The sequence below is a fragment of the Aphelocoma coerulescens genome, chromosome 2 (assembly GCF_041296385.1).
Source record: "Aphelocoma coerulescens isolate FSJ_1873_10779 chromosome 2, UR_Acoe_1.0, whole genome shotgun sequence".
Lineage (NCBI taxonomy): Eukaryota > Metazoa > Chordata > Aves > Passeriformes > Corvidae > Aphelocoma > Aphelocoma coerulescens.
The window spans coordinates 124901823-124926655 of record NC_091015.1 but is presented as its reverse complement, the minus strand read 5'-3'; the positions used below and the strand labels follow the sequence as shown (position 1 = coordinate 124926655).

The window sequence follows — 24833 nt, the reverse complement described above, 5'->3', positions numbered from 1 at the left end:
TTGCTTGAATTGCCTTCAACTACATATAAGTGCAGTTAGGAAGGTAATCTGGGCTCAGTGTGAATATTTAGTTCCTGCAACCCTCTCAGTGTTGCTGCAGGCCATGCGACAAGACAGTTTTGCACCACTCCCTGTAAAAAGCACATCAAACTAAGCAGACATCTGACACAGTTTAAGAACTGTGCTCATCGTTAAAACATTTTCTGCAGATTCAACTTATCAATAATGCTAATATTTTCTGCATGAAAAAAGCTAACATTCCTCAAAAGCAGAGCAAGCAATTTATCAGCTATTAACTTCAAGACATGATCTTTAATTGCAATGTACATAATTAATTTTATGACACAGCAAAACTATCCCTTTGCTCTGCTGTGTCTTACAAACTTTTGATCAGCCCTAGATACTAAACTGCAGAAGTTGCTCCCAGCGATTTAGAGAATGCAATATGAAATTATATGAATGTGAATTAATATACTGCAGCTGTAGCAGTACAGCTTTTGCAAGAATTAAACTAGAAAACATTTGATATTGATGAAGTCATACTGAGACTGCATACACATATTTTTCTTTTCCATTTGAAACCTTTGATGGCAAGGCTGATTTCACCTCCATGGGAGTAAAAAAGTTGTTGCCAGATGATATTCCTTTCATCTTTAAAGCATGTGATTTCTTTACTTTGTTTTTTAAGTCACGAGCTGTTTATGTTTATTAGAGTTACAGAATGGGATCATAAAGTGACTCAGGTAGGCAGGGAACTCCAGAGAGAGCTGCTCCAGCCTCCCAGTCACTGCAGAGACAGCAAGAGAAGGCTGCCGGTGATCCCATCTTGTCTCAGTTTCAAGACCCTCCCAGGACAGATATTCCACAGCCCCTCTGGGTAACTTCTGGTGTTTGACTGTCCCTACTGCATAAACATTTCTCCCAATATCTAAAGTACTTCGTACTGCTGCAGCTGCTGACTGCCATTCCTCTCATCCTTTCCCCAGGCACCTCAGAAGAACCTGGCTCCATCTTCTTCACACACAGTCTCCCACTAGACAATGAGATCTTCCCCTCTCCTGAGATAGCTCCCATCCAGACTGACCAAACACAGGTCACAAGCTCCAGCCCCCTGAGCATCCTGCCACACTCACTTCAGTATGTCACTGTTTCTCTCAAAGTGGAGAGGCCAGGCTCAGACACAGTATGTGAGATGTGGTCTCAGAAGCACCAGAGGGGAAAAATCACTTCCCTGGAGCTGCTGGCTACATGCCTGCCAATGCAGCCCAGCATGGGCTTGGCCTTCTTCCCTGCAAGAGCACACTGCTGACTCATGTTCATCTTGTTCACCAGCACCACCAGGTCCATACTGTGTAACCCTTCAGGAACAACTGTGCACAATGTGGTAGTGGAAAAAAACACCTCACCATATTAAAAATAGAGCTGCTTGGGAGACAAGGCAGTTCTACAGCATCCCTGCTGCTGTGGAACTCATTCCACACTTGGGAACCACAGATTATAAACGTGCACTAGAGAGCCAAACCTCTGCAGACAGAAATACGCAGGATAACGAAATGGTTTGGGTTGGAAGAGACCTTAAAGATCATATAGTTCCAGCCCCTCTGCCTTGGGCAGAAACACCTTCCATTAGACCAGGCTGCTCAAAGCCCCATGCAACCAAGTCCCAAACATTTCCAGAAACGGGGCATCCACAACTTCTCTGAGCAACATGTTTCAGTGTCTCACCACCCCACAGTAAAGAATTTCTTCTTAATACCTAATCTAAACATACTCCCAGTTTGAAGCAATTGCCCCTTATCTTATCACTGCATACCCTTGCAAAAAGTCCCTCTCCAGCTCTCTTGCAGGCCCCTGTAGGTACTGGAAGGTTGTTCTAAGGTCTCCCCGGAGCCTTCTCTTCTCCAGGCTGAGTAACCCCAGGTCTCTCAGCCTGTCTTCATTGCAGATATATTAAATGAAATAAAAAAGTAAAAAGAGAATATTCCTTATGCCTCCTTGAATCTGACAACTACCACAACACAAATGTGTTGACTGAAAACAGTGTTTTCAGACCCTGATTCAGAATCTACCTCATGTATAACTCTGAAACATTATTATGGGCAAGCAGTGATATGGACCCCAAACAATTCAATTCAGTGAAATATAACGAACATCATTCTGCATAACAAGGTTTCCAACAGAATGACTAATTACAACTGAATGCTGTCCTTTTGGGAAAATGTATCCCTTCTATCCAACCAATTACCACTGCTTCCCTGCTCTCAGCACTCCTACACACCATGGTCTTTCTGTATACACAAGCTCCCATGGGACTTCCATATCACTGGGTTATGTGTTCCACTTCCATACAAACAATTACTCATAGATTCTATAGTTATTTTAACAAGCTATGATTTGTGTAACACTGAATCCATAAGCAAAACAAATGGGTATTCTACTTCAAATATTTCAGTGCTTCCTATTCCTGATATTACTGGACTAGCTCCACAGAGATTAACCTTAAGAAGCGAAGCATAACAACTGTGTAAGATTTGCCTAAAATGAATTTTCATTCCCCCAAAATTGTTTAATACATACTGCCAGCAAGCCCTTCTGAGCATCAACACTGCATTCCAGAGTGACAGGAAGGAATTTGCATTCATGTGCATCTCTGAATAATTACAGCTGCTTGGGTAGGAATTCTGTATGGTACTAAGGAGCCCTGCTCTAAGGGGGAAAATTCACTTGAGTTGCTCCTAAAAGATAAAACTGAAGTGCACAGATCTCACTAAGGGTTCCACTAAGGTCCATCTCAGGATTCCAAGTTGCCAAGAAACATAATATTGAAAATTAAGCCTCTGAAACAAAACAATGCAAGGTGGTCACACACAAGGCCAGAAGATCAACAATACAACCTGCATGGCATATTTCTCTCCAGGCAGAATAATTTGGCACAGTTGTAGGATTTCCTACGGAAGCTACATCCTTAAGTCTTGATTCACTGATGAATGTTTACACTTCCTGTTTGGATAGCATAGCAAAAAACCACATTTAACACAAAAGCACCCTTCACTAATCATGGGGCTCCATGGGAAACAAGAAATTATGAGTGGCTAAACTGAGACATTTAATGGGTGTGCTTTCAGAATACAGAGCCTTCTCTACAAAATATTTAATAACTTAGTATACCACTAGAAAACTAGACAAACTTTTGTCAAAATATTGCAGGCAAGGTTTCAATTTTGAATGAAATGAATGAAATACTTCATAGCACAAAGACAGTAGATTTGTACTAAAAATAAAAGAAAAACCCACTCTTTTTAAACCCCAACAGTTAAAGGCATGTTTAGTAAACTTCTGTAGCTGGTATTCCCTTTCCCATCCCACCTAATTGTAATGAAACAATATGAAGAAGATGCTTTATCGGTGAGTCAGGCAGCAGAGATCTGAGCAAGATCCAAACAGCTACGCAGTGCACAGCTAACACCATCCACAGAAGAAACACGGATGTTTTCCATTTACATTCCCTAGCCCTGATCCTGGAAGTGAGCGAACAGTGCTGCTAGCTGGAGGCCAGGATTCAGGGAGCGAGGAGGATGCAAGCAGCCAAACGCTGTCCCGGTGCAGCGCGAGTCTCGCGGCTGCTGCCACCGCGCTACGGCCTTCGTGCCATCCCACTCGGTGGTTGGCGTGATTGAGAACAGATGTGGCGAGACCACTCGTTTTCAATTATCAAAGGCTGAAAGTTGCACTTCCAAAATGAAAAGCTGGCACACTATTCATCTGCTTCCTTACCAAGCCTTTGCTATAATTAGCTTTGGGCATGAGGAAGGAGAGACTGTCAAATTAAACTAACCTCCCCACTAAACCCCAAAACCTCTGAAGATATTTTTAAAGAGTCACACATTCAAATGCCAAGGCTTGAAATGTAGACCTACCACACATTTTCTTTTCTTACTGCCTCCCAAAACAAGTTTTATATCACAAAAGGTTAGTCCAGGTATGCCCCCTGGAATAACATTCCTGTGGTCCAGATGAGATAACTGCACCTCCCTCAAACGAGCCAAAGAAACAGCTTTAATCAAGGTCCCTTGCTGTACAGCCCCACCTCCAAATCACCTTTCTTTCACAATGCAGCATATTTTTCAGTGCCTGTTTTCCAGGAAGACTAGATTGAAGACACTAGGCAGAAGCCAAAATGTCTGTTTCTGGAAGTGCCAGCATCAGGTTCAGTTCTCGTGTGTCCCAAACTTGCTCCTTTTTCTTTTAATATGCCAAAAACACATTGCTGTTGCTATGCAGCTCAACAAGGTAGTTTAAAAAAAACCACATCACACAACAAAAACCAGAACGCAGCCTCCCACCTACAGGATGTTTCTGAAACCCACGGAGGCTGGGTGCAAATTAGGCACTCTCAGACCTTTTTGGTGAGAGCACTTGGGTGTAAGCTGAGAAGTTCGTGCTGTCTGAAAATTACCTCCATTTCCTTACACAAACTGGGCTGTCTGTGCAGTGTTTTCTCTCCTCTCTCCCCACTCCCCAAAAAGCTACCTCCATCTTAGCCCCTGATTTAAACAAATAACCCCAACCCTCAAAACACTGTGAAGGTATTTCCTTCAAGGAAGATCTAAATCCAGTTCAACAGAAATACCCCAATAATGCAGGCAGGGACTATCGAGGTTTCAAACTACTCATGCAGTATTGAGCAGAGTCATCCTCCTACCCCCTCAGAGACATTTACATGCACTCACATGTGATTCCAAGTTATCTTCAGATAGTTTCACCCTTTGCTTTTTGAGAGCTGGACCTGCCCAGCAGAAGATACTCACCGAAACAGCTCTCTCTAGGCAGAGTACTCCCTAATCAGAAAACAAGATTAAAGAAGAACAGCAGTGGCAGCAATAGGAAGACAGCTTTATGAAAGTGAAAGAAGAGAAAATAGAGGGTACCTAACCTGACAGGAACCAAAGAAAGATTTCTGAATAGTCCCTCTTTAATGCTGGCTAGTAAGCTGTTGGCTCTAAGTCATCAGGATGGTCTTCTCCCTGCAGTAACTATCTTGTTGCAATCCAGATGCTTGGCAGACAAGGGGGTTATCACAACTACAACTTTTAGAAAAACACAAGCCAAATTTATGGGGTGTAATTTATATTAGTTTGTTGCTGGTTTTTTCAAACATTTGTTATTGCCTTTTTCCTGCTTTCAGTGAAATCTAGGGCAAAATTCTCATAATCTGCAATGCAGCTGCTAGGTCAAGAGCAGATGCCTCTGAAAATAAAGATTCACTTACTAATATATTTAATAGCATTTGCTTTGACTGGCATTTACAGTTTCAGAAGTCACGCCTATCTGTACTGTGAAGTGAGAAGACAACTCACTGCTTTTACTCTGTATCATCTTCCCAGTTCTCAGCAAGCTTGGGCCTTAATATATTAATTTTTTCAACACAATTTTTTTTTTTTTACTCCAGTGTATCTACCTGTTTACCATATTCAGTGGAACCTAATTTAAGAGCAATAAATTCCTTCTGCCCACAGTAAGGCGAAGCAACAGGTCTCCCTTTGAACCCTGAGTAAAGGCACACATGTGGAAGGCACAGAGTCACCAGAGACAGGGGCAGGTCCTGCCGAGGGAAGGATGCTCTCTGCTGCCCAGGGCCAGCCTGCATCCGGCAATTCACTGGGAGTTCGGAAGGCAAAGACCAGAACAGATTTTGCTACAATGTACATCTTGACTTTCAGCATGGAAGTTATCAGCCCATACTACTGTAAAAGGCAGCCCACTATGCTCTGTAACACCCCACAACTTATTCCAGCAGTGAGTGAGGAAATCACCACTGCTGTCTAGCTTTCATTATTATGCACAACACCGTGACTCACTGCTTACACAATGATTTCTAGAATGAAGACAACACTTAGGAAAAACAAATACTTAAAACAGGTAACATTAAAAAGGTATACACTCATAGATAAAAACTAAAACAAAAGTACTCTTTCCTTTTAGCTTAGTGATTTGAAGAAAAATAATCAGGAAGTTGGCCCCTTCCCCTCTGCTTCATGCAAGTTCTGGGTATAAAACTAAATATAGCCAGGGAACGAAGGCCCAGAAAACCATTTTTCTAGAAACACACAAAGCAGAAGTTAAGCACAGTATCCTGCAAAGGAAGGTACGACAGTTTGTCTCTTTAGGACCAGGGTGGTTTAGACTAGGTATGCCATTTGAACCTACAAGTATTCACTCTTAATACTTTAGCTTTTAAAAATATGATGAGCTGATCAACCACACAGGATGCCTGGAGTCTGGCAAAAAAAGCACTGCAAACGTGCCCTATTTAAAAAAAAAATCTCCACACAGCTGTTGATTTTGTTTCTCATTGAATTTTTTCAGCCATCTTTGAACACGGAAGTAAAACTATCATTAAATGTTAATGCTACTCTTCATTGCTTCAGAAAAGACCCCAAGTCTACTTTGGGCCAACAGAAAGATACCTCAGTACCAAACAAATTTTCAACAGTCTCCTGACCTGAAGTACATGAAACAGCATTTCACTTGAGCAATACAGATTGATTACAGTTATTAACTCCAAAAGGTAACATCACCCTGTGACTAAATTTTATGCCAAAGTGCCTGGTTTCCATTTACCAGCTAAGTAAATCTGGCTGAGAAACTTAACACCTTGGGCCTGTATGTCCCAGTCTGCAAAATATAATATGTCCTTTGGAAGACTTGAGAAAACTATTTGTGGCTTTGCATACATAGCACATGGCTGGGAATCGTGGTATAGGTTCAATTCCCTGCTGCATCCTCAGCTCAGCATATAACTTACAGCAGCTCCTTCCATGTCAGCTTCCTAGTCTGTAAAAAGGTATAACCTGTAGTTGCTTTTAAATCTTCTTCAGGAGGTGGATATCAAATATTTGGTAAAACCTGGTATTAGAAATAGCAAAGTTGTTTCTTAGGTCTGAGAGTATCCAATCTGATCAATACAAACTTTCTGGTCAGGTAAGACTACTTCTGTTTTAAAATATTTATGAAACAGAACATGTTAAAAGTTGTAAAATGAGAAATCATTTCTGTTACTACAGGAAAGAAGGACTGAAAGCAAATACTGAACCTCTATACACATGGCAGATGCAGGCTAACTTGAGAGCAAAGCTGCAGGACGCAGAAGTGTTTTAGCTTTGTACAACTGCTCATCTGATGTCAACCTCCAGGGTGTGTGTAATGACATATTTATTCCATATTCCTAGATGGAACAACCCAGGCCAACAATCAGAGGCATAGCAACTTGATGTGTCATATGGTGAGGTCCTACAAGCTGCTCCGTAAGTCTGGAATGACACCGACAGTCCAGTGTGGCAGCAGGCACTAAACTGATGGAATTTATCTGTTGTACCCAGTGATCTCCTGCTGCCACTCACACTGAACAAGGACCAAACGTGCCTAGCTACTAAAGGTTGTCATGGAAGTTGAAAGCTATTTTTCCAGTATCAAGGAGAAGCTTCACTGCAGTTTTCACGTATTTTCTGTAATGTTTCTCTTCTGTTATGCTTGACATTTCCTTCCTGAAGTATTTTACCTACAGATGGAAGCAAGTTAAGCATCATTTTCTCCCCCGGAGAAAGGGAGAAATCAACAGATATGGGTGTTATGACTCTGCAGAACAGGGTAAGTTTCCAAAAGGAAAAAAAAATAACCTAAATAGAATTCCCCAGTGGAAATTTTTATTTGTGCATTAAAGTTTATTTCTGAAATATATTGAACTGAATTACTTATTTACTGCCCAAAAATAACATGCAACATTAGCATTAGTAGTTTTGTATTCCTTTATATTGCTCTAGAGAGGGATAGAAATGGATACAAATCCCTAAAGGACTAAGGAGCACTTCTCTGGAGAAAAGGCTATTCAGATGCAGAGTAACTTCACAATTTCTGGAAAACTGGGCAAGTGATATAGTTATTCCTGTCATCATGTGCTGAACACAGCAGCCTCACAAAATGTCTTTTCTAGACATAGTTCAGTGTATGATATGACAGGCAAAAGGACAAGAAAACTGACTTGTTGATGACTGCAGAAAAACATACAAACCTACTGAAAAAGAATGGAAAACCCCACTTCACGGAGGTTTTCAAAAGAACCCTTCTGAAGGAAACAAGTGAGACAGCAATCAGTGGTACCATGTCAGAATAACTAAAGGTAGATGCATGGCATTTCAAATCTACTTCATATTTCTGCTTAGGTGCAAGATGGAAATACAGCTTTCCCCTAAAACAGAATCTTGTACTGCTCAGCTGAAATTTAGACATAAGAAAGAAGTGAGAGCTCCAGGCTTTCTGCAAGTAGAAATAGGTCCTTAAAAAAGCAATTTTGCTACTTTGTGCTAAATGCGTGCACTGGGGTTCCAGTGCATGAAGTACAAGGAGATTCAGAGAGAGACACCGACTAAATTTTTTGCAATTCAAGCAAACCGCACACTGGGATCTCCGACGCCTTTCACGCTCACCCGTCAGTGTGTTATCAACAATGAGATTCACTGTTAAGGTTATTAATGGCCAGCTATGCCGGTGGCAGCTCCGTTATTCCTCAGCAGAAGAAAAAATACTCTGATTTTCTTCAGACAAACAAGCCAAGCCATCCACGTTTGTTTTCGTGTAATCGAGCTTACAACTCGCCACTTTAGTCAGATATTTGAGAGCAGCATCATTTCCTGCTGCTTGAAAATCAGCTTTGAGGGGCGTGTACTCTGCAGAGGCACTGCTTGCTGTCATCCAGGGAGCATTTAAAATAACTGTATATTGACATAAGGAGCCACCGGCCGTATTATCGCCCTTCGAGTCGGCAGCAAGGAGCACATCAAACCAGTTGCGTTCCGGGCTGCGCCGCGACCCTTATCAAACAATGCAAACAATTTTAATGAGCTTATCTGCCGGAACATATTGTCAGAGATGTTAATGCAGAAGCGCTGCCAGCACCGCATGCCAAACCATTCATCAAAAATGCCTACAACTGCGACAAAAGACGGGTGTCCCCCCCAAATGAGAGACGATAAATAAACACAAAATGGGGCTGGCGAGGAGCGGGGGGCGGGGATGGAGCCGCCCTCCCCCGCGCAGGCACCGCGGGAACTGTCACCCCCGCCCCGACGAGCGGGGGGCGGCTGCCACCCCCACACCGGCGTGCGGGGGGCGGGCACTGCCCGGTGCCCGGTGCCCCGTGCCCGGTGCGGCTCTCCCGGCCGGGCAGGGGCTGCCCGCGCCCCGCCATCCGCGGCCGCCGCCTCCCGCACGGCGCCGCCTCCCTCCGAGATCCGCAGCGAGGTGCTGCGGCTCTTTTCCAAGGGGAGCTGGCTGCCCGCGAGGGGGGCGTTCTTTCCCTCCTTTTTATTTCCCCCTCTCCACCTCTTTTTTTTTTTTTTTTTTTTTTTTTTTAATTATCATTTTTAACCGCCTTTCTTCTGCCCGGGCGCGGCGAGCCCCGCACGCATCCCGCCTATCCCCCGAGCGCTCCGCAGCCGGACAATGCGGGGCCGGGGCGAGAGGAGGGGGCTGCAGCCCGCCCGCCTTATGCAACCGCCCCCCGCGCCGCCGCAGCGCCCCCGCAGTACCTGTAGGAGCGCTCCCCCCGCACCGTGTGCTTCCTGAAGGGGATGATGGTCCCGTTATCCTGGATGATGTCGTTGTTGTTCTCGCCATTTGGGGACAGGGCTTGGGTCGGTCCGGGCATTGGCGCTCCCGCCGCTCCGCAGAGCCCCGAGCTGCTGCCGCTGCTGCTGCTGCTGGTGTGCGGAAGGTGGCGGCAGCCGCGACTCTGCCGCCCGCCCGCCCCGCCCCGCCGCGCGTCAGCCCCCGCCGCCGCCACACGTGACCGCCCCTCGCCATGGCAACCGGCCGGCGCCGCGCTGCGCCCGGGGACGGCGGCGGGGAGGGAAGGGAGGGAAGGGAGAGAGAGGGGCCCGCCCCGCCCCGCGCCCCCACACAAAGAGCCGCTCGCCCCGGGAGTGCGGGGCAGCCGCCGGCCCCCGCGGCGGAACGGCCCGAGCGTTCCGGCGGCCCCCGCCCGGCGCAGGCACACACAAAGCGCCGGGGCACCCCCACACACGCCCCGGCCGCGCACGGCGGTCCCGCCGCCCCCGCGCCTGTCCCTGCACCCGTGGGCGGCACAGAAACGCCGCCTCTCCCGTGGGGACCGCGCCGTGCCCCTGCCCACCGCCGCCTGTGACAGCCGCGTGTGCGCCCGGCTTGTACGAGACCAGCCGAGACCTCGAAGCCCGATGCTTCATCATCACCCTCCGTGCCCCGGTACCTCAGCATCGTCCGCCTTTTCCCCACACCAGGGAGCTACCGCGCTCAGGCTCCTTCTTTTGCAGGAGCTCCCACGCCGGGCTGCTCGGTTACACAGCGCCGAGCCGCAGCAGCGAACACCGCCCAGCTCTCCCCAGCATCTTCCCCCGGTGCGGGTGTGCCGGGGGCTATGGCCATCCCCGCCGCACAAAGCCCGCCTGCACGGGCTGCAGCTCGCAAGAATCATGGAGTGCGTTTTGTGTTTCATATCGTAAACACTTTATTTTTTAAAAGTGCATAAATATTAAGTGACATGAAACTACAAGATGTAAGAAATAATGGACTCCTAGTAATAAAACAGCACACGAAGGTGTAAGTTATTTTATGCTCTTTTTTTCCCGGTTCCTGTGTCTGCTACTCCGCCTGCATTTCCACCCCAAACACCAGGATGTTCAAGTCACCAAGCTCTGTATCCCTGCTTACAACTTCACTGGAGAGCACAGCACGACATCTGTCAAGCTGTATTGCACATTTCCAGCATTCTCCTGCTCTCAGGCTTCCACAGAAAAAACATTTGATGGTACATCCTTTAAAATCTTGCTTGGATCAGAAACAAGAAGGGAAGAGACCTGCCAAGGCAGTAGCACTGAACTTCTGGCACTGGTAGCATCACCAATCACACAACCCTCCTTCTCTTCTTCCCCTTCTTCTAGAAGGGTTTTTGCATCCTCCCCAGTCCATTTCCTTCTGCAAAGCTCCATGATTTCTGCATATCTCCCCTTGCCTAAATAGCAACATGCTTCAAAGTTTGACATTATCACAGATCGGTGCTGGTCATCCTAAGGAGCAGATCTGAACTTCGCTGTGGTCAAAACCTACCCTCATGTCCCAATAGTGCATCAAAACCCACACTTCTGCCACAGTACAAAAACATACTATCCAGCTGTTTACAAATTGTTTTCTCTAAGCAGAAACCAACAAGGGCGGGGGGCGGAGGCTATAAGGCACAGTCTCTAAACAGATCTGTATGACCTCAAGGCTGTTAGATGCAAAGTATTTGAGCTGATCTATTAACATCTTAAAAAATACATGCCCCCAAATCCAACACTCTTTTAAAAATAATTTTAAGATGGTAGGTCAAACAAAAGCCATGTGAGTATTTCTAATGTGTTCTCAGAGACATATGCTGATATTTTAACTCAGAAGTTCTGAAGTATGAGTTTGATCAGGTTTCTACCCCAGATTTTTTTCTGCACAAAGACAGCGACTTACTGAAATTTTAACTAATTTTTACCTAACCTTTCAGACTGAAATGACACTTCACTGAAAGTTTAGTTTACATGATTGTATTCATAATACAGACCACTCACAGAGAGCTTATAAGGTGAATACAATCAACAGCACCAACTGCACAACACTTGGACTGCTGAGAACATCCTTGGATTTAAATCAGATGTATACATTAACACACATTTTAGAACAATCTCTAACAAGGCTCAAGTTAGTCTGCCAATTTGCCATTGTCCTCTGAACATCAAGACAGGGGATCTTACTTATTCTTTCTGCCAGGTTTTCAAACACACTCAAACTTATCTTTCAGTAACCAATCTATGGACATTTGCAATTGGCACACTTCACTGAAAAATGTTTCATTCATCTGGTAATTGGAGGAAGGTACCTTTAAGCCTTTTTCAAAACAAGCAACAAAAAACATTCTGTTAAAAAGGCCAGTAAGCATCTTAGTAACACTCAAGGACATGGAGAAGCCAGAAATGCTATGTGGTGACAGAATATAAAAATAATCAATAGCAGGTCTTTATCTGCCAGACATAACCCTACCTGCTCTGCAAGGCAGCAAGCAGTAAAACACTGTGCAACCCTAACTTGTAAAAACATTTTTATTTCTTCACCAGTGGCAAAGAACAGAAGCTTCTTTATTGAAGTCCCCAAAACTGTTTAAAACATGTACCAACAAAAGTATAGAAGAGAAGTGCAGGTGAGGAGAGCATGACAGCTTTGCTTCAGACCTCTTCTTGCCTCTGCATTAGGACTCAAGGTCACAAAAACCCATGCTGCCTCAGCACAGTACCTTACTTTTATGGAAAAAGAAGCTTGGTACTGGTTTTCAGAAAGCACACATTTCAGTGGGCTTCAGCGGATCTAGCAGCTCAGGGGGCTCTGGGTGCAATATGGATTACATATGCACAGCCTTCCCTCTACTTACATCTCTGTTTCTGGGCACCACGTGGCCCACAATCACAACTCCTATCTCTATGTGCTGGAAATCCCCAGCATCTTCTTCCCACTTCCATCATTCTAAGCTAAGAGGTCTCAAAGAAAGAGGAAACTTGTTGCTGTTATTAGGTGTCCATCCATCTGTGCTACCTTTATAGATTTTTACATGCACTAGGCACACCAATAGAGAATTGATCTGAAGAAGGAAAGGTCAGCTTCGGTGTTGATAAAAAGCTCCACCTGTGGTATGCTGAAAGTACCAAAATCTGGTACTCACAAGTGATGTGCAGACTAAGCAAAGCACAGAGCCAGGAAAGCAATTTACTCTGAAGGGTGGAATTACAAAACCTGATGTAATAGATCTTCAGCACTGAGACCACAGAGGCAATGGCTGAAAGGGACCTATGGAGGTCATCCAGTCCAATCTCCCACTTGGAGCGGGATCATCACCAATATGAGATCAGGTCACATTTGGTGACATGATCTTAATCAATCCAAATCTTGAAAATCTTCAAGGATGGAGATGTCACATCCTCTCAGGACCACATGCTCCCGTGCCATGCTAGCCACACAGCAAGTCCCAGGTGTACTGCTGATGCAAAAAGCATCACCCTACCACATCAAATGCATTCCAGTACTTTGATTTCTGCCATGGTGAACCAGGTAGAGAGAACACTAGAACAGGCCTAAACATCGTTCTCCAAAATCTGGTTGCTCCTTCTTCTTCAGAGCTTTTGTTCTCAGTTCCTCTCTCTTTACTTGCTCTAAGTCTCACTTACTGCAGTAGAAAGGCTATACAGGCTAATTTATAGTGCCTGAGAGTAAAATCCTCTAAAAGCCCAAGATGCAGCATTAGAAAGACCTCAGGCACACTCGACCCAGAATTTTATATTAGGCAGTTAATGTGGAAATAAATTATAAATATTTTAATGCTGATGAGAAGCAATCAATGTACAGCCTCTGACAGCAGAGGTGATGGCCAGGCTAGAGACTTCTGCTGATACATTTGTAAGGGGATTAAAAAAAACACACACACAGTTTTAGGGAGTATTTCATGTGACATAGCCAAACTATAAATACAATTAATGATTGCAGAAATTCCCCACTGCTTGGATAACTTCAGGTGGTGGAAGCAATAGGGAGTGAGACTAAGAAAAACACATTTAACCCTACAGTGGCCAGCGAGAATCCCTCATCTCTGACATCTCTGTTCCCGTTCAAGCTCTAAAGGAGTCAGTGTGATATTGCTTGGACTCTTCTCAGAATACAGCCCAGCTACAAACTGCAGCAAACACCATGTAAATATAATTATTTTGGGCCATGGACATCACTTTTCTGAGGAATTTAATGAACATTATTGTCACAAGTGCAGTTTTTTCCAGTGGGGAAAAAACCCCTTTGATTAGATTTCAGAAAACAGTTGGAAGGTAGCAATAACTTTTGGAAAGCAACAGTCTGGAGCAATGTAGTCTGCTTTCCTAATTTAATTATTGTCATAGTCTTTTTTTATCACAACAAAGATTAACAGAATTCTGTAAAGCCACAGATTTACACACTGTAGATTAAAATAAGTTAATTCTAGCACTCGTGTGCCTGTGTTTATCAGAAACTCATGCAGAAACAGGCTCTTTCTCCTGAAGGAGTTGGCCAACAGTGTTTAAATTTGAAAATAAGTGAATAAAGCAAATCAGGAAGAAAGTTTTGGAAGAGCTAAAAGAAGCCACTCTGTTAAGTCTTGGGCACATTTTGGTTGTTCAAGGAAGTCCCAATTCATTAAGGTACATTGACATACTTTATTACCAGCAAGAGGAGATTCAGTAAGATGGGTATAACCATGAGCATACTTAATTAGGCTGCATCACAATCAGCCTAATTTCTAAAGTTGTATTTAGTAGATTAGGAACAGAAGATTTAGGAGATCAGATTTGCATGTTATCTGTGAGAAGTACAAGTGAGGTATCTGCAACTGAATGTCTATTAGAGAGCACTGGCTGGTGCCAGCCTAAACTAGAGCACAGTTCTAACCTGCGACGACAACGTATCACACAGAAACACCCATAAAGGGATCAGCAACAGCAGTGTTACTAACACAGCAAACATGTATCAGACATGATGTGGTGCACGGTAAGTTTCAAGCTGACCTGGGCTATGCAGAACTCATGTTTTCTGTTTTGCTGACATACTGTCAACAGCACTGATCAACCCAAAGGAAGGCAATGTGGCATAAAATCGCTTCAGGTGAAAATTCAAAACTGTAACTTTATAGACTTTGTTTACACAGCACTGAATAAATTGTCCCACCTCCGTCCCGGTACCTCATTCTATACCTTGTATTTCTAGGCATTTAAACTCACTATGCCAAACAGCAAATGATAATTTTGTCACGACAAAGAAACACTGCATGAGTTGTATTAAAACAGTTACTTATCACTCCAGACATCCTGTAGACAAAGAATGAGCTTCCCACCCTTGGGGATTCTGGTTGCCACTTTAAACAAGTTTGATTATTTGCCTTCCCTGGAGAGACAGAGATAAAGAGGGGGAAAAAAAAAAAAAACAAAAAAGAGAGGGCTGTCCCAATTACACAATGTGCATGGACCACATCCCTATGAGGTAATTCAAGTCTATTTTTAAATATACAGACATATTTATATTTCAGAGCTCACATTTAACATTTTAAGAAGTGTTCTGTGCCTGTGAGGAAGTGTAAAATAAATTTTGGAGTCTTTGTCTGCTAAGCATACTTGAAAATTTGGTCTTACGAGTTGCAAATCCAATCTGACCATTAGTGCATGAATTGATTGCTAAAGAGACATCTTGTAGAGCCACAGTCTGTGGGTATTTTCCTTCAGAAAGACTGCAGTTACCTTTTATAGTTACTGTAGGAATCAAATAGAAATCAAAGGATTAATTCAAGATTCAAATACTGTCTACAAAACAAGGGCTTACATTCACAGGAACAGGATTCCAAAAAACCTGGAATAAAATATTTTAAGTTGTGTACTTCTAATATTAATTCTTAGATTAAAATTAATAAATTGGTTTAGTGCACATTTATTAAATCCAATTAGCTAAATCCAGCTGCTTTAAAGAATAAACTCCCCAAATTCCTATTTAGAAAGAAGCATTCTTCCCTATACATCAAAGGATTCCTTACTTAAAACATAAGAAGTTCACACCAAATAGCCAGAACATTTTTATCCAGTACTTTCTACATAACAAAAAGCTCCCGTGAGAGCAGGAAATACTTCAGTGAGGAATGGTTCCAAAGAGAAGAAATTTTTACTTCCATTAACTCCAGACTAACCCAAAATTTGGAATTCTTTAGTGTCTGTTGCATTCGTTTTCAGTGATAACCACTGGGCTAAAGGAGAGTTTCAGACACACCTTGTGGAGCAGCTCTCATTTAAAAACCCGTAAATGGAGGCTGTGATCAATAAATGCTTTGAGTAAGGATTCCTGTGTCCTTAATACTGGTTGAAAGGAATTGAGACTGGAGAATGACTCATGGCTCATTTACATGCATTTACATGGAATTGTTTGGCTGGAGCTGTTCTAGATGTACCATTACCACTTCCATTAGCACTGAGGTGTTAACTAGTTTTCTAGGCTTGTTTTGTCAGAGTTCAGATGCAAAGACTATGGGAAGCCAAAAGTAAAAACATCAAAAATGCTCAGGTAATCTGGATTCCTACATTTTTTCAGAGGATGACAGAATTTGAATTAAATGATTAGTGTTCTAGAAGAGAAGGATTTGGGTTTTCATGTCTCCACACAGTACAGTTTATGACTGTTACAACTGGGAAAAGTCAGAGCTTCAGACATTCGTATCTTAAACAAAACCAGTAAAACAAGTTATAAACGGCAAAAGCCTGGAAGGGCTTGGAAATGTGAGAGACTAAGCCTAGCATTTATTTACTTATTTTCAGCTGTTGAGGAATCTTTGGCTCTCTTGGGGCTCAGGAAGGGTGTCTGGAAAAAGGTAAAAAGATGATAAAATCAGGTGGGAGTGGACAGTCTCCATCTCTGATGTATGTTCTTACTGCTCTGCACTGAAAATGTTAGCAATACACTTTGAAGGCGTTTCAGTCTTTTGCTACAGACCTGTCCGACCTGCCCAAGATGCTCACCACTGCTAAAGAGGAAGAGAGAAGGCTGGCACAAGAAAGTAATGATTCCAGCAGATGGTCTATTAAATTTTACTGGATCAACAATGTTTCAACCAGCTGACAAAGACTTTACAAACCAGGATTTGAAAGGGTTACTTTGTCCCAGGAAACTGTTAATTAAGTGTCTCTCCTCCCACACCCAGCAAAAAGCCAACATAAACAGTATTACATGCCCTAGCTAATGTGAAAGAAATACAGAGCACATTCACGCCTGACCAGGATCAAAATCACACTGCCTAGTCATTCAGTAGTGTGTGTGTTTCTGTGATTGCAAACCCCAGCCCAAGAACCCATTGCCCTGCTGCAAAATACGTTTTCTCAGGACCCTACACTGCACCACAAATCATTCTCTTTCAGAGCCAAGGTGTCTCGTTGCCCATCAAATCAGCAAATGCCAAGAAGTTGCACAGAAAGTGGTGTGCTTTTCTGTTTGTATGCAACCTTCCCCCTTCTCCTGGTAATTGGTTTTTTTCTGGGACATTCATAACATTTAACAAAAACTGATTTCTGTCAGCTTTCCTCATTTTACAAGCACAGAAACGGGCCCTGCTATTATGACCAGCTTCCTCAAGACACTTACTGTCACAAGTCTGTGCAAGCTTCATCCTCAGCACCACTGTGGTGCATCTCCATCCTTTCTTCCACAGGTTGCTTTCTAATCTTCTCAGTACTTCCAGCTCTGCAGCTAAGCAAATCCAATCCCTCTTCTCCATTGCTATAACTAATGAGTGCCTCCTCCTTTTTATCTCAGGATTTCTTCCACACCTGAGGTTTCTCCATTGTTCCTTCTCCCATTCTTCCCCACTCTTCCTTTGTCAGACATAATCCTTTGTAGGCTTGGGCAATTTCCACTTTCCTTCCTCAGCCACCTACAGGGGACCTAGGTCAAATTGGTTTCCTTCCCTCAGACAAGTCCCCAGCATACTCACTGTCCAGCTAACATATTGTCATTAGCTAATTACGCCTCATTTCATCCCGGCCAAGAGGAATGGGCTGCAGTACTTGCCTGCTGAGCTGCATGCACCTTCACATGCAGCCACCCCAAGAAGTGACACCTGTATTTAAAGGCTGCATCACAGCCAGGATTCACACACCTCGTGTGACACATTGCTGCCATTAACACACCAAAGAGCTGAAATCCCTGAGGCATCTCAGCACCTGTGAAAAACTAGGTTGCCAAGGATTTGCTTGTGATCTCTAGCTCGAAGAGAAATCAGGGAGTGCCTCCTCTTTGGGCTAGAGCAAATACATGTATTGCACACAACATTTTTAAACAGATGTTTGTCTTCCCATAGAAAAATAGACTTGCTTTCAGCTATTTCAGGCTCCTTCCCGGCCAAATGCAAGCATCTGAGGAATTCTGCTCTTTATTTTCTGAGAGTTTCTTACACACATGCTTTTTAACTTGCTGTTAAGAATTTAGACCTGTAACACACTTCTAAAGTAATAGTTTCTGTTTGCAAGTACTAGAGCATTTGGGAGCAAGAAAGTGTTCTGTGAGTATAACTTAATTGCTACTTAACACAATACCCTTACCAATCTGAAAGTTTTAGTTTTCTCACTTATTGATGGAAAACAGACTCTTTTCCCTGGCAAGTCAATGCTCATTATCATCTTAGTGTTTATGCTAAGTCTTTATTAATAAAATAGCTTTCAAATGCAGAGGAAAAATAATTTTCATAGACAGCTTTAATCATGTTACACTTATATTAGTAGTCTGAATTGAAAAAAAATTAGAATACTTGAAAACTGTGTCACGAAAATTATGTTGCTGACAGACATTCCCTAAGAGGACTTTTGGAGCTTGACCTATTAGACTAAGTTTCCATTAATACTTTGAGCACTTTATTAACCTAGTGCTGCAAGTGCTTTATTTAGATGCTGGGACCCTGCAGAAGGCTTACATAGCAATTTCTGAAACCCTGAAATTTCAAATTACCCAAAAAATGTTAAGAGTTAAAGCTAGCTGGGAGAAAGCTCCTGCTGGTCTGCTTTAGTGGAAGGTGCATCTGTTGAGAGCAACACACAGAAATATTGGGGGTTTGGGTAGGAGAAATAAAGAAGCAAGAACATTTTTAAACAGTGTACAACAGTAAATTTTCCTCATGAAGTCAAATTAATAATTTTTTAAAAAATCACAAATAGTAATTAAATTAACAGTACCACAACTGCCGCCACAAATTTGTGGATCAGGTGGGATACCAGCAGAAGTAATACTGTGACTATATTTTATTTGAATGTAGGGAAGAAATGAAATATAATGTAAAGCTCACGCCCCTACTCTAAAATAGAGGGAGGGCCATTAAAAATGTACATTCTGAGCAGACAAGAGCATACAGAAAGTGCACGATCCCACTGAAAAGATAAACAGCTGGATTTACTTGCTTCCATTAACCAATGACCCACTTGTCAAACATAAGCTGTAGATTTAAAAGAGTGATTATGTGAAGCCTCTTACATTACACAAAAACGATCGTAGCTATGAAATCAGATCAAGTCTGAAAATACTTGAGCACAGTCAATATTGTTCTTTTATACAGACACAAGACAGGAATTAGTTATCTGTTTAAAAACCTACAACATGATGTAAGGGCAGTTTCCCGTAGCGCTGTTCAGAAGACATTTATCCCATGCATCCAGCTCAGGTCATTAGTGGTGTGCGCCAAATACAGCCCTTTTGTAAGAGGATGAAGCTCTAATGGAAGCCACTGCATAAACCTGAATATGGGGGCTCTGCCAGCTTCCTTCTATGAGGAACGGGTACTGATGAGACTTAAAACTGCTGCTCCCCACAATAAGTGGTACCCATGACATGTACCTGGCCCGTCTCATCACTCAGAGAGGATTTTTAACACGGGTGGCAACTGTGCACACTTTGGTGGCAGATCTCCAGCTGAGGCTTTTAAGGCTCAAGCCAGATGCCACTGACTTTGCCCCTGTGCCCCCTTGCACCTCCCACCAAATGCCTGTTTCTGTGCCTGCTCCAGGTTCAAGTAGGAGCAGACATGCAAGATGCTACTGGTGATTACAACATTTGGATTTGAGTGCAACAAATTACTAGGTCCCAAGACCTGAAAACCTCTAATTTTGCCACCTTCTATTGTAACACAATAGCATTGTCCACAACAGCGGCCTTCTCATACTTGACCTAGTGCTAAACAAGTGTCTAAGAAGGTCGAAGAAGCCATTATTACAAGGAACAATTCTACTGTAAGAACAACTTAAATGTTGCTTCCACCTGACCTCATTAGTGTGCTGTGCATCGCCAGTGACTCCCACTTTACTCTGACTCAGTATATAGGGTGATTTTCTGCAAGCTGCAGATCATGGAGCAACTGAACTGTATAAGCATCCAAGCAGTCAGCTAATGAAAACCAAAGTTTCCAGCTCCAGTGATTGCAGAGAAATATTAAAAAATGCTGATACTTAGAGCCTCTCCACCTCTGGATTTTATTCTGCTGTTGGAGGCCCTGAGCACCACAGCTCAGTATCCCAATGCCTGCTGTGCAGATGCAGGCTTTAGCAGCAGCATGGAAAGAGAGGCCAGGAAAGCTCCCTGATGCCTACCACAGGACAGGGGCCACATGCAAGATTATATTTATAAAATCTAGAAACTGCTTCGAAAAATCACACAGTTATTTTTGTAGCATCTACATGCACTATAAATACTTGATATATCTGACAAGGATTCCTATTTTTCAAGGTCCTTGATTTTATGGTTTCTTTTTCTGCTGGAGCAAAACTCAATCATTACTTGAATCATCCTTTAATGAACATTCTCCAGCTTCTAAATGAAGCACCATTGATAGGCAAGATGCAGAAGACAATAAAAGATGACTAGAAACAAGGGTATATTTTTTAATATGTATTATTTTATATTATCATGGCTTCAGCAGTCCTGGCATTAAGTGGCACCATTTTGTAACCTCTGAACAGCCACATTGTATATAAAATAATAATAATAAAAAAAGGCTTCTAACACTTCAAGTACAAAAGGTACGAGTGGCAAGAAAACAGTGCCTTTTCCTCATTACAGTACAAAATGAGGTTTCTATTTAATAAAAACCCCAACCACAAGGCTATGTGTTTTTGTAACTGTAAATGTATGTCAGTGCTGTTGACAGCTTCTGCGTTGGAAAGGATCTCATTAACTCTGAACAAAACCACACGTTATCTTTTTGAAAAGCAGAGTTACGTTCCTGATGAATCATCAGCTGCTTTGCTGAGCTCCTGTGGGATAATTTTTGGTATCGGGTACTGGAAAAATAAATATCACCCCAAAGTTCAGAATATTTTCAGACAGCACCATAAAAGGCTATCCAAGCTACCCAGTTCCTAAGTTAAGAAGGGAATGGGGCTGATGAGCACACAGCCATAAGCAAACATTCCATTTGGTTAACTTTGCTCCCTCAGGTTCAGGCTTCAGGGCTCTGGTTTTCTCATGTTGGATCTAAACCAGCCACAAACCATCTGTGTTCTATGCAGGACTGACTCCCAAACAGATGTCCTCCACTGCATTTTGCGGGACTTTATGGTGTTTCCACAGAATGACCATGCTTTAAAAGCACTCCACTCAGCCCACAAGTTCACCTATTTCCCACTTCTTCAGTCTTTTGGCTGAAGTTGCAAGGCATCCCTTAGGAAAGTCAGGTCTTCTTTGGTGGACATTGTGGGAACCAGTTGGGGGAAACAAGCAGCAGGGAACTGAGTGGGAAACAAAGTGCTCTCATCTAGAAATAGTGTTTCTTCTACACCAGTGCTGGTGCTGGGAGGTAAGGAGAAAGAAGTGAGAGGAAGCAATTCTTTAGTCTGCCTGGGTTGGGTAAGTACATGCACCTTTACCATGAACAGCCAGAGAATATTAATGTCTGCAGGGAAGAAAAAAGCTCATAATGGCCTTTGTTCAGATCTCCCCTGAACACTTCATTAATTAGTACTTCATCATACCAACATACTTTATATACACGTGTACACATATATATATACATATATATATATATATATACATATGCACACATTTTTAAGGTATTTTCTTTCTCTTCACCTATCTCAAAATAACTGAAATCTAATGAGTAATTCCTGAGCTAATGTTCCAGTAGAAACCAGCCTTGCTTTCTAATGTTAGGACGTATTGTAATTGCTTTGGTGATAATGCATCAATCAAGGAATTGCTACTGCCAAAAGCCCCATCTGCATGTCGCACATGAGAGCACCTAATACAAGAACTGTAAAATTCCTTGGATATTCCAATATCCATCCCTCATGTTGTTGTCCATATGACTTAACTCCACGGAAAAATACACCCATTTGTCAGGCTCAAAGCCACTGAAACTGGACCAGAAGGTTTCTTGTGCAAAGACTAGTATATAATAACATGTTACATGGATTTGGAATTGTAATAGCTCAGCTAATTCTCTAGCAGTGTAATGAATCTCTGGTATTAGAAGGCTGATAACTTTGGATATATAATAGGCCGTAAGTACTAAAGGATTTGAAAAGGAAAGGCTGAAGAGCGAGCAGCAATCCGTCGGGAATACACTGGAAAACCGTCTGTTGCTTCACAGAAAGGGTTACACATTGCAGGAAATCTGCACATGTCAGATAAGTTTCTGTTAGACAGGTAGGATGCAGTCTGCTTTTATAAATGTCCACTTGGTGGTTGTGCACTATCTCCATGCTCACAGTTTTCTTTAGACTTCCTGTTGTTTCCAAGTGCTTGTGACAATGCCAGTATAACCACAGTGACGAAGCCTGACTTTAAGCAGCAGCATCTACTCCATGCCAGAGCGGAAAGCAACAGATGAAAGCCTCTGTGGCTCAGCACAGGGCATTGTCCTGCTGCACTTCCATCTGCAACACCTTCCCGGGAAGGTTGCATCCACGGGGGAGGACATTACATTTTCCTAGTTCTTGCTCTGAGATGCCTCCTGTAGTCTAGATTTATTGCTTCGTCCTTGAGGCATACGAGCCACTTTTGACTAAATTATAGGCTGATTGTCCTGAGAGTCATCAAATACACTTGAGCCCCGCATGTCTGCTAATTGCTGTTGAAGTTACTCTTGCAATCTAATGAATCTGGACTATGTGATTCCTTGTTTAACTGTCCCTCTCCTACTTACCTATGTCTGTGCTGGTGAACAATTGCTGGTGGCAATTCTTGTATTTACCATAGAACTTATCCTGAATAATTTCTCACACCTATCAGGTATCTAGAGAAACCTTTCTGCAAACATATTTAAGTGGGTTTTTTTTTTGTTTTGTTTTTTTGTCAGGGCATTACATAACCTGGAGCAACCCCCCTAGTTTCACAGTAAAGCTAGTCTTTTCACTTTTAGCTGTGAAGCACGAAGAAAGTATCACTGCAAACTGAGCTGCCTCCTACATCCAAAGTTAACATTTATTTACACACTGTAACAGCTTTGCAAGCATTAGCTAAAATGCAGCAGTATGTTTTGAAAATGAAAGTTCCTCATTACACAGGCTGAGCATCATTTCAGCGCCATGCATGTTTTTATTACTAGCTGTGAATAAAGAAACCCCATGCTACTGCAAGCCACTAATGCTGCAGCACATTCCTTCCAAGGGAAAGGGCAGGAATGGTATCCAGCACAGTATGGTGAGCACTGCCAATGGTGAACCCGTTCAAACAAGAGGTTTAGTACCAGGTATCCTATGCTCCATTTTGTCAACACTGGCATTTCTTGTTTAACAGCGCAGATGCAGCAGCAATGGTACAAGGGCAGCAAGTGATGGCAACCGCAGGAAGCGGGGATCTGTTCAGGGCACATCCCTTCTGAAGGCTTTCTAAACATTGCCACCTTGTGGGCCTCCTGTCTGATCTCACCGGTCTTCCACTTTCCCAAAGTGACTTCCTGAGCAGATTTCACAGATGCCAAGCTGGAGGCTGGATGGTTGAAGTTAAAATCCCATAGCTGGGGATTAAAAAAGGGACAGCGCCTTACGAATTCTATGTGGCATTAATTACTAACTCCATATACATGCTTCATGTAATTTGCTTTTCTTCCACTTAACTTTATGATGGCAGCACTAATAAAGTGCAGAAGAGCTAACATTTAACAAAACAAAAGCAAGGAAGGATACAATTTCTCCAATCTCCCAAGCAGAAGGGAGACATCAGATTCATTGTCCACCTCTAGTTTTTTTTTTTTTTTAGTTCCTTTCTGTCACCATTCCCTTCTTACTCCAGTCAAAACCCCTCCCCCCAAATTACTTATATTTATTATAAAATTATTTATTATAAGATGTCTGCGGCCTCTCATTTAGCTTTCATCAGTTTTGTTTCATGACTGTTACATAGTCAAAGATGATGGAGAGGAATATCACTTGTTATTGATACCAAACTTACTTAACTACTGCCTTACAGCCATCAAACACAAGTTCTTAGATAAAAAAAACACAAATACACAAACTTACTTACTTTGGGCATCCAAACACTTTCCCTGGTTGCCGGCTTGAATTGTTCTTTGCAGCAATTTGGCACTGAAAAGAAAACATGAGACCTTTAGTTCAACCACCAAATAGGAGGGGGGGAAAAAAAAAAAGATTCACTGGATGGTCTTTGTTTGCATTGGTTGAGCAGTGATGCTGTAGTCGTATGCTGAAAATTGAAATGAGTAGAAATCCTTCATTACAATGCCCCAATTCAGCTGTGTTCACAATGGCTCAGTGTCTAACACATCTGCACAACAATCAGATGCCCCCCGATAGAGTAGCAGGTCTATGAGCTCCCTTATGCAGTACTGCATTTAGAGTTTATTCATGATTTCCAGGCACACTGGTCTTTCTTCATCCAAGCTTCCTCTGAGCACAGGCAATCAGTTATGACTGTTGTGTCATGCAACTGGAGCCTTGCTGCACTTGCCTAAACAGCTTTTCAGAGGAAAAAAAAATCTGCCATTGAGAAGCACAGTAACTGTTATCCAGGAAAGCCTGTGTTTTTGCCAATACAGCACAAAAATGCTGGCAGTTCTTTGAAGTGTCTCACTAAATAATGAAATCGTGGTGCTGCCCCCTTGTAGCAGCCACATTAAGGCCCATTCCCTTCTGTGCTCCTACATGGATTGCCTATGAATGCTAAATTTGTCCTCACATCCATTCTCTCAAGTGGTACATTACAGACTACAGAAACATAAGATGGAGCAACCATAT

General features: G+C 42.9%; 1 protein-coding gene across 5 annotated transcripts in view; it reads right to left on the bottom strand.

Annotated features, from left to right (window-relative positions):
- Window positions 1-24833, bottom strand: part of MAPRE2 (microtubule associated protein RP/EB family member 2) — a 98740-nt gene that overhangs the window by 47707 nt on the left and 26200 nt on the right. For 3 of the 5 annotated variants that reach the window (XM_069004709.1, XM_069004704.1, XM_069004707.1), the window contains exon 2: window positions 24103-24164. Coding sequence is in view for 3 of the 5 variants with exons in the window: in XM_069004704.1 (XP_068860805.1) it covers window positions 24103-24164 (62 nt within the window). In the remaining 2 variants the exon portion in view is untranslated. Of the gene's footprint in view, window positions 1-9584; window positions 9785-24102; window positions 24165-24833 lie in introns of those variants that run through there. The other 2 variants (XM_069004705.1, XM_069004708.1) reach the window with 2 other exon arrangements.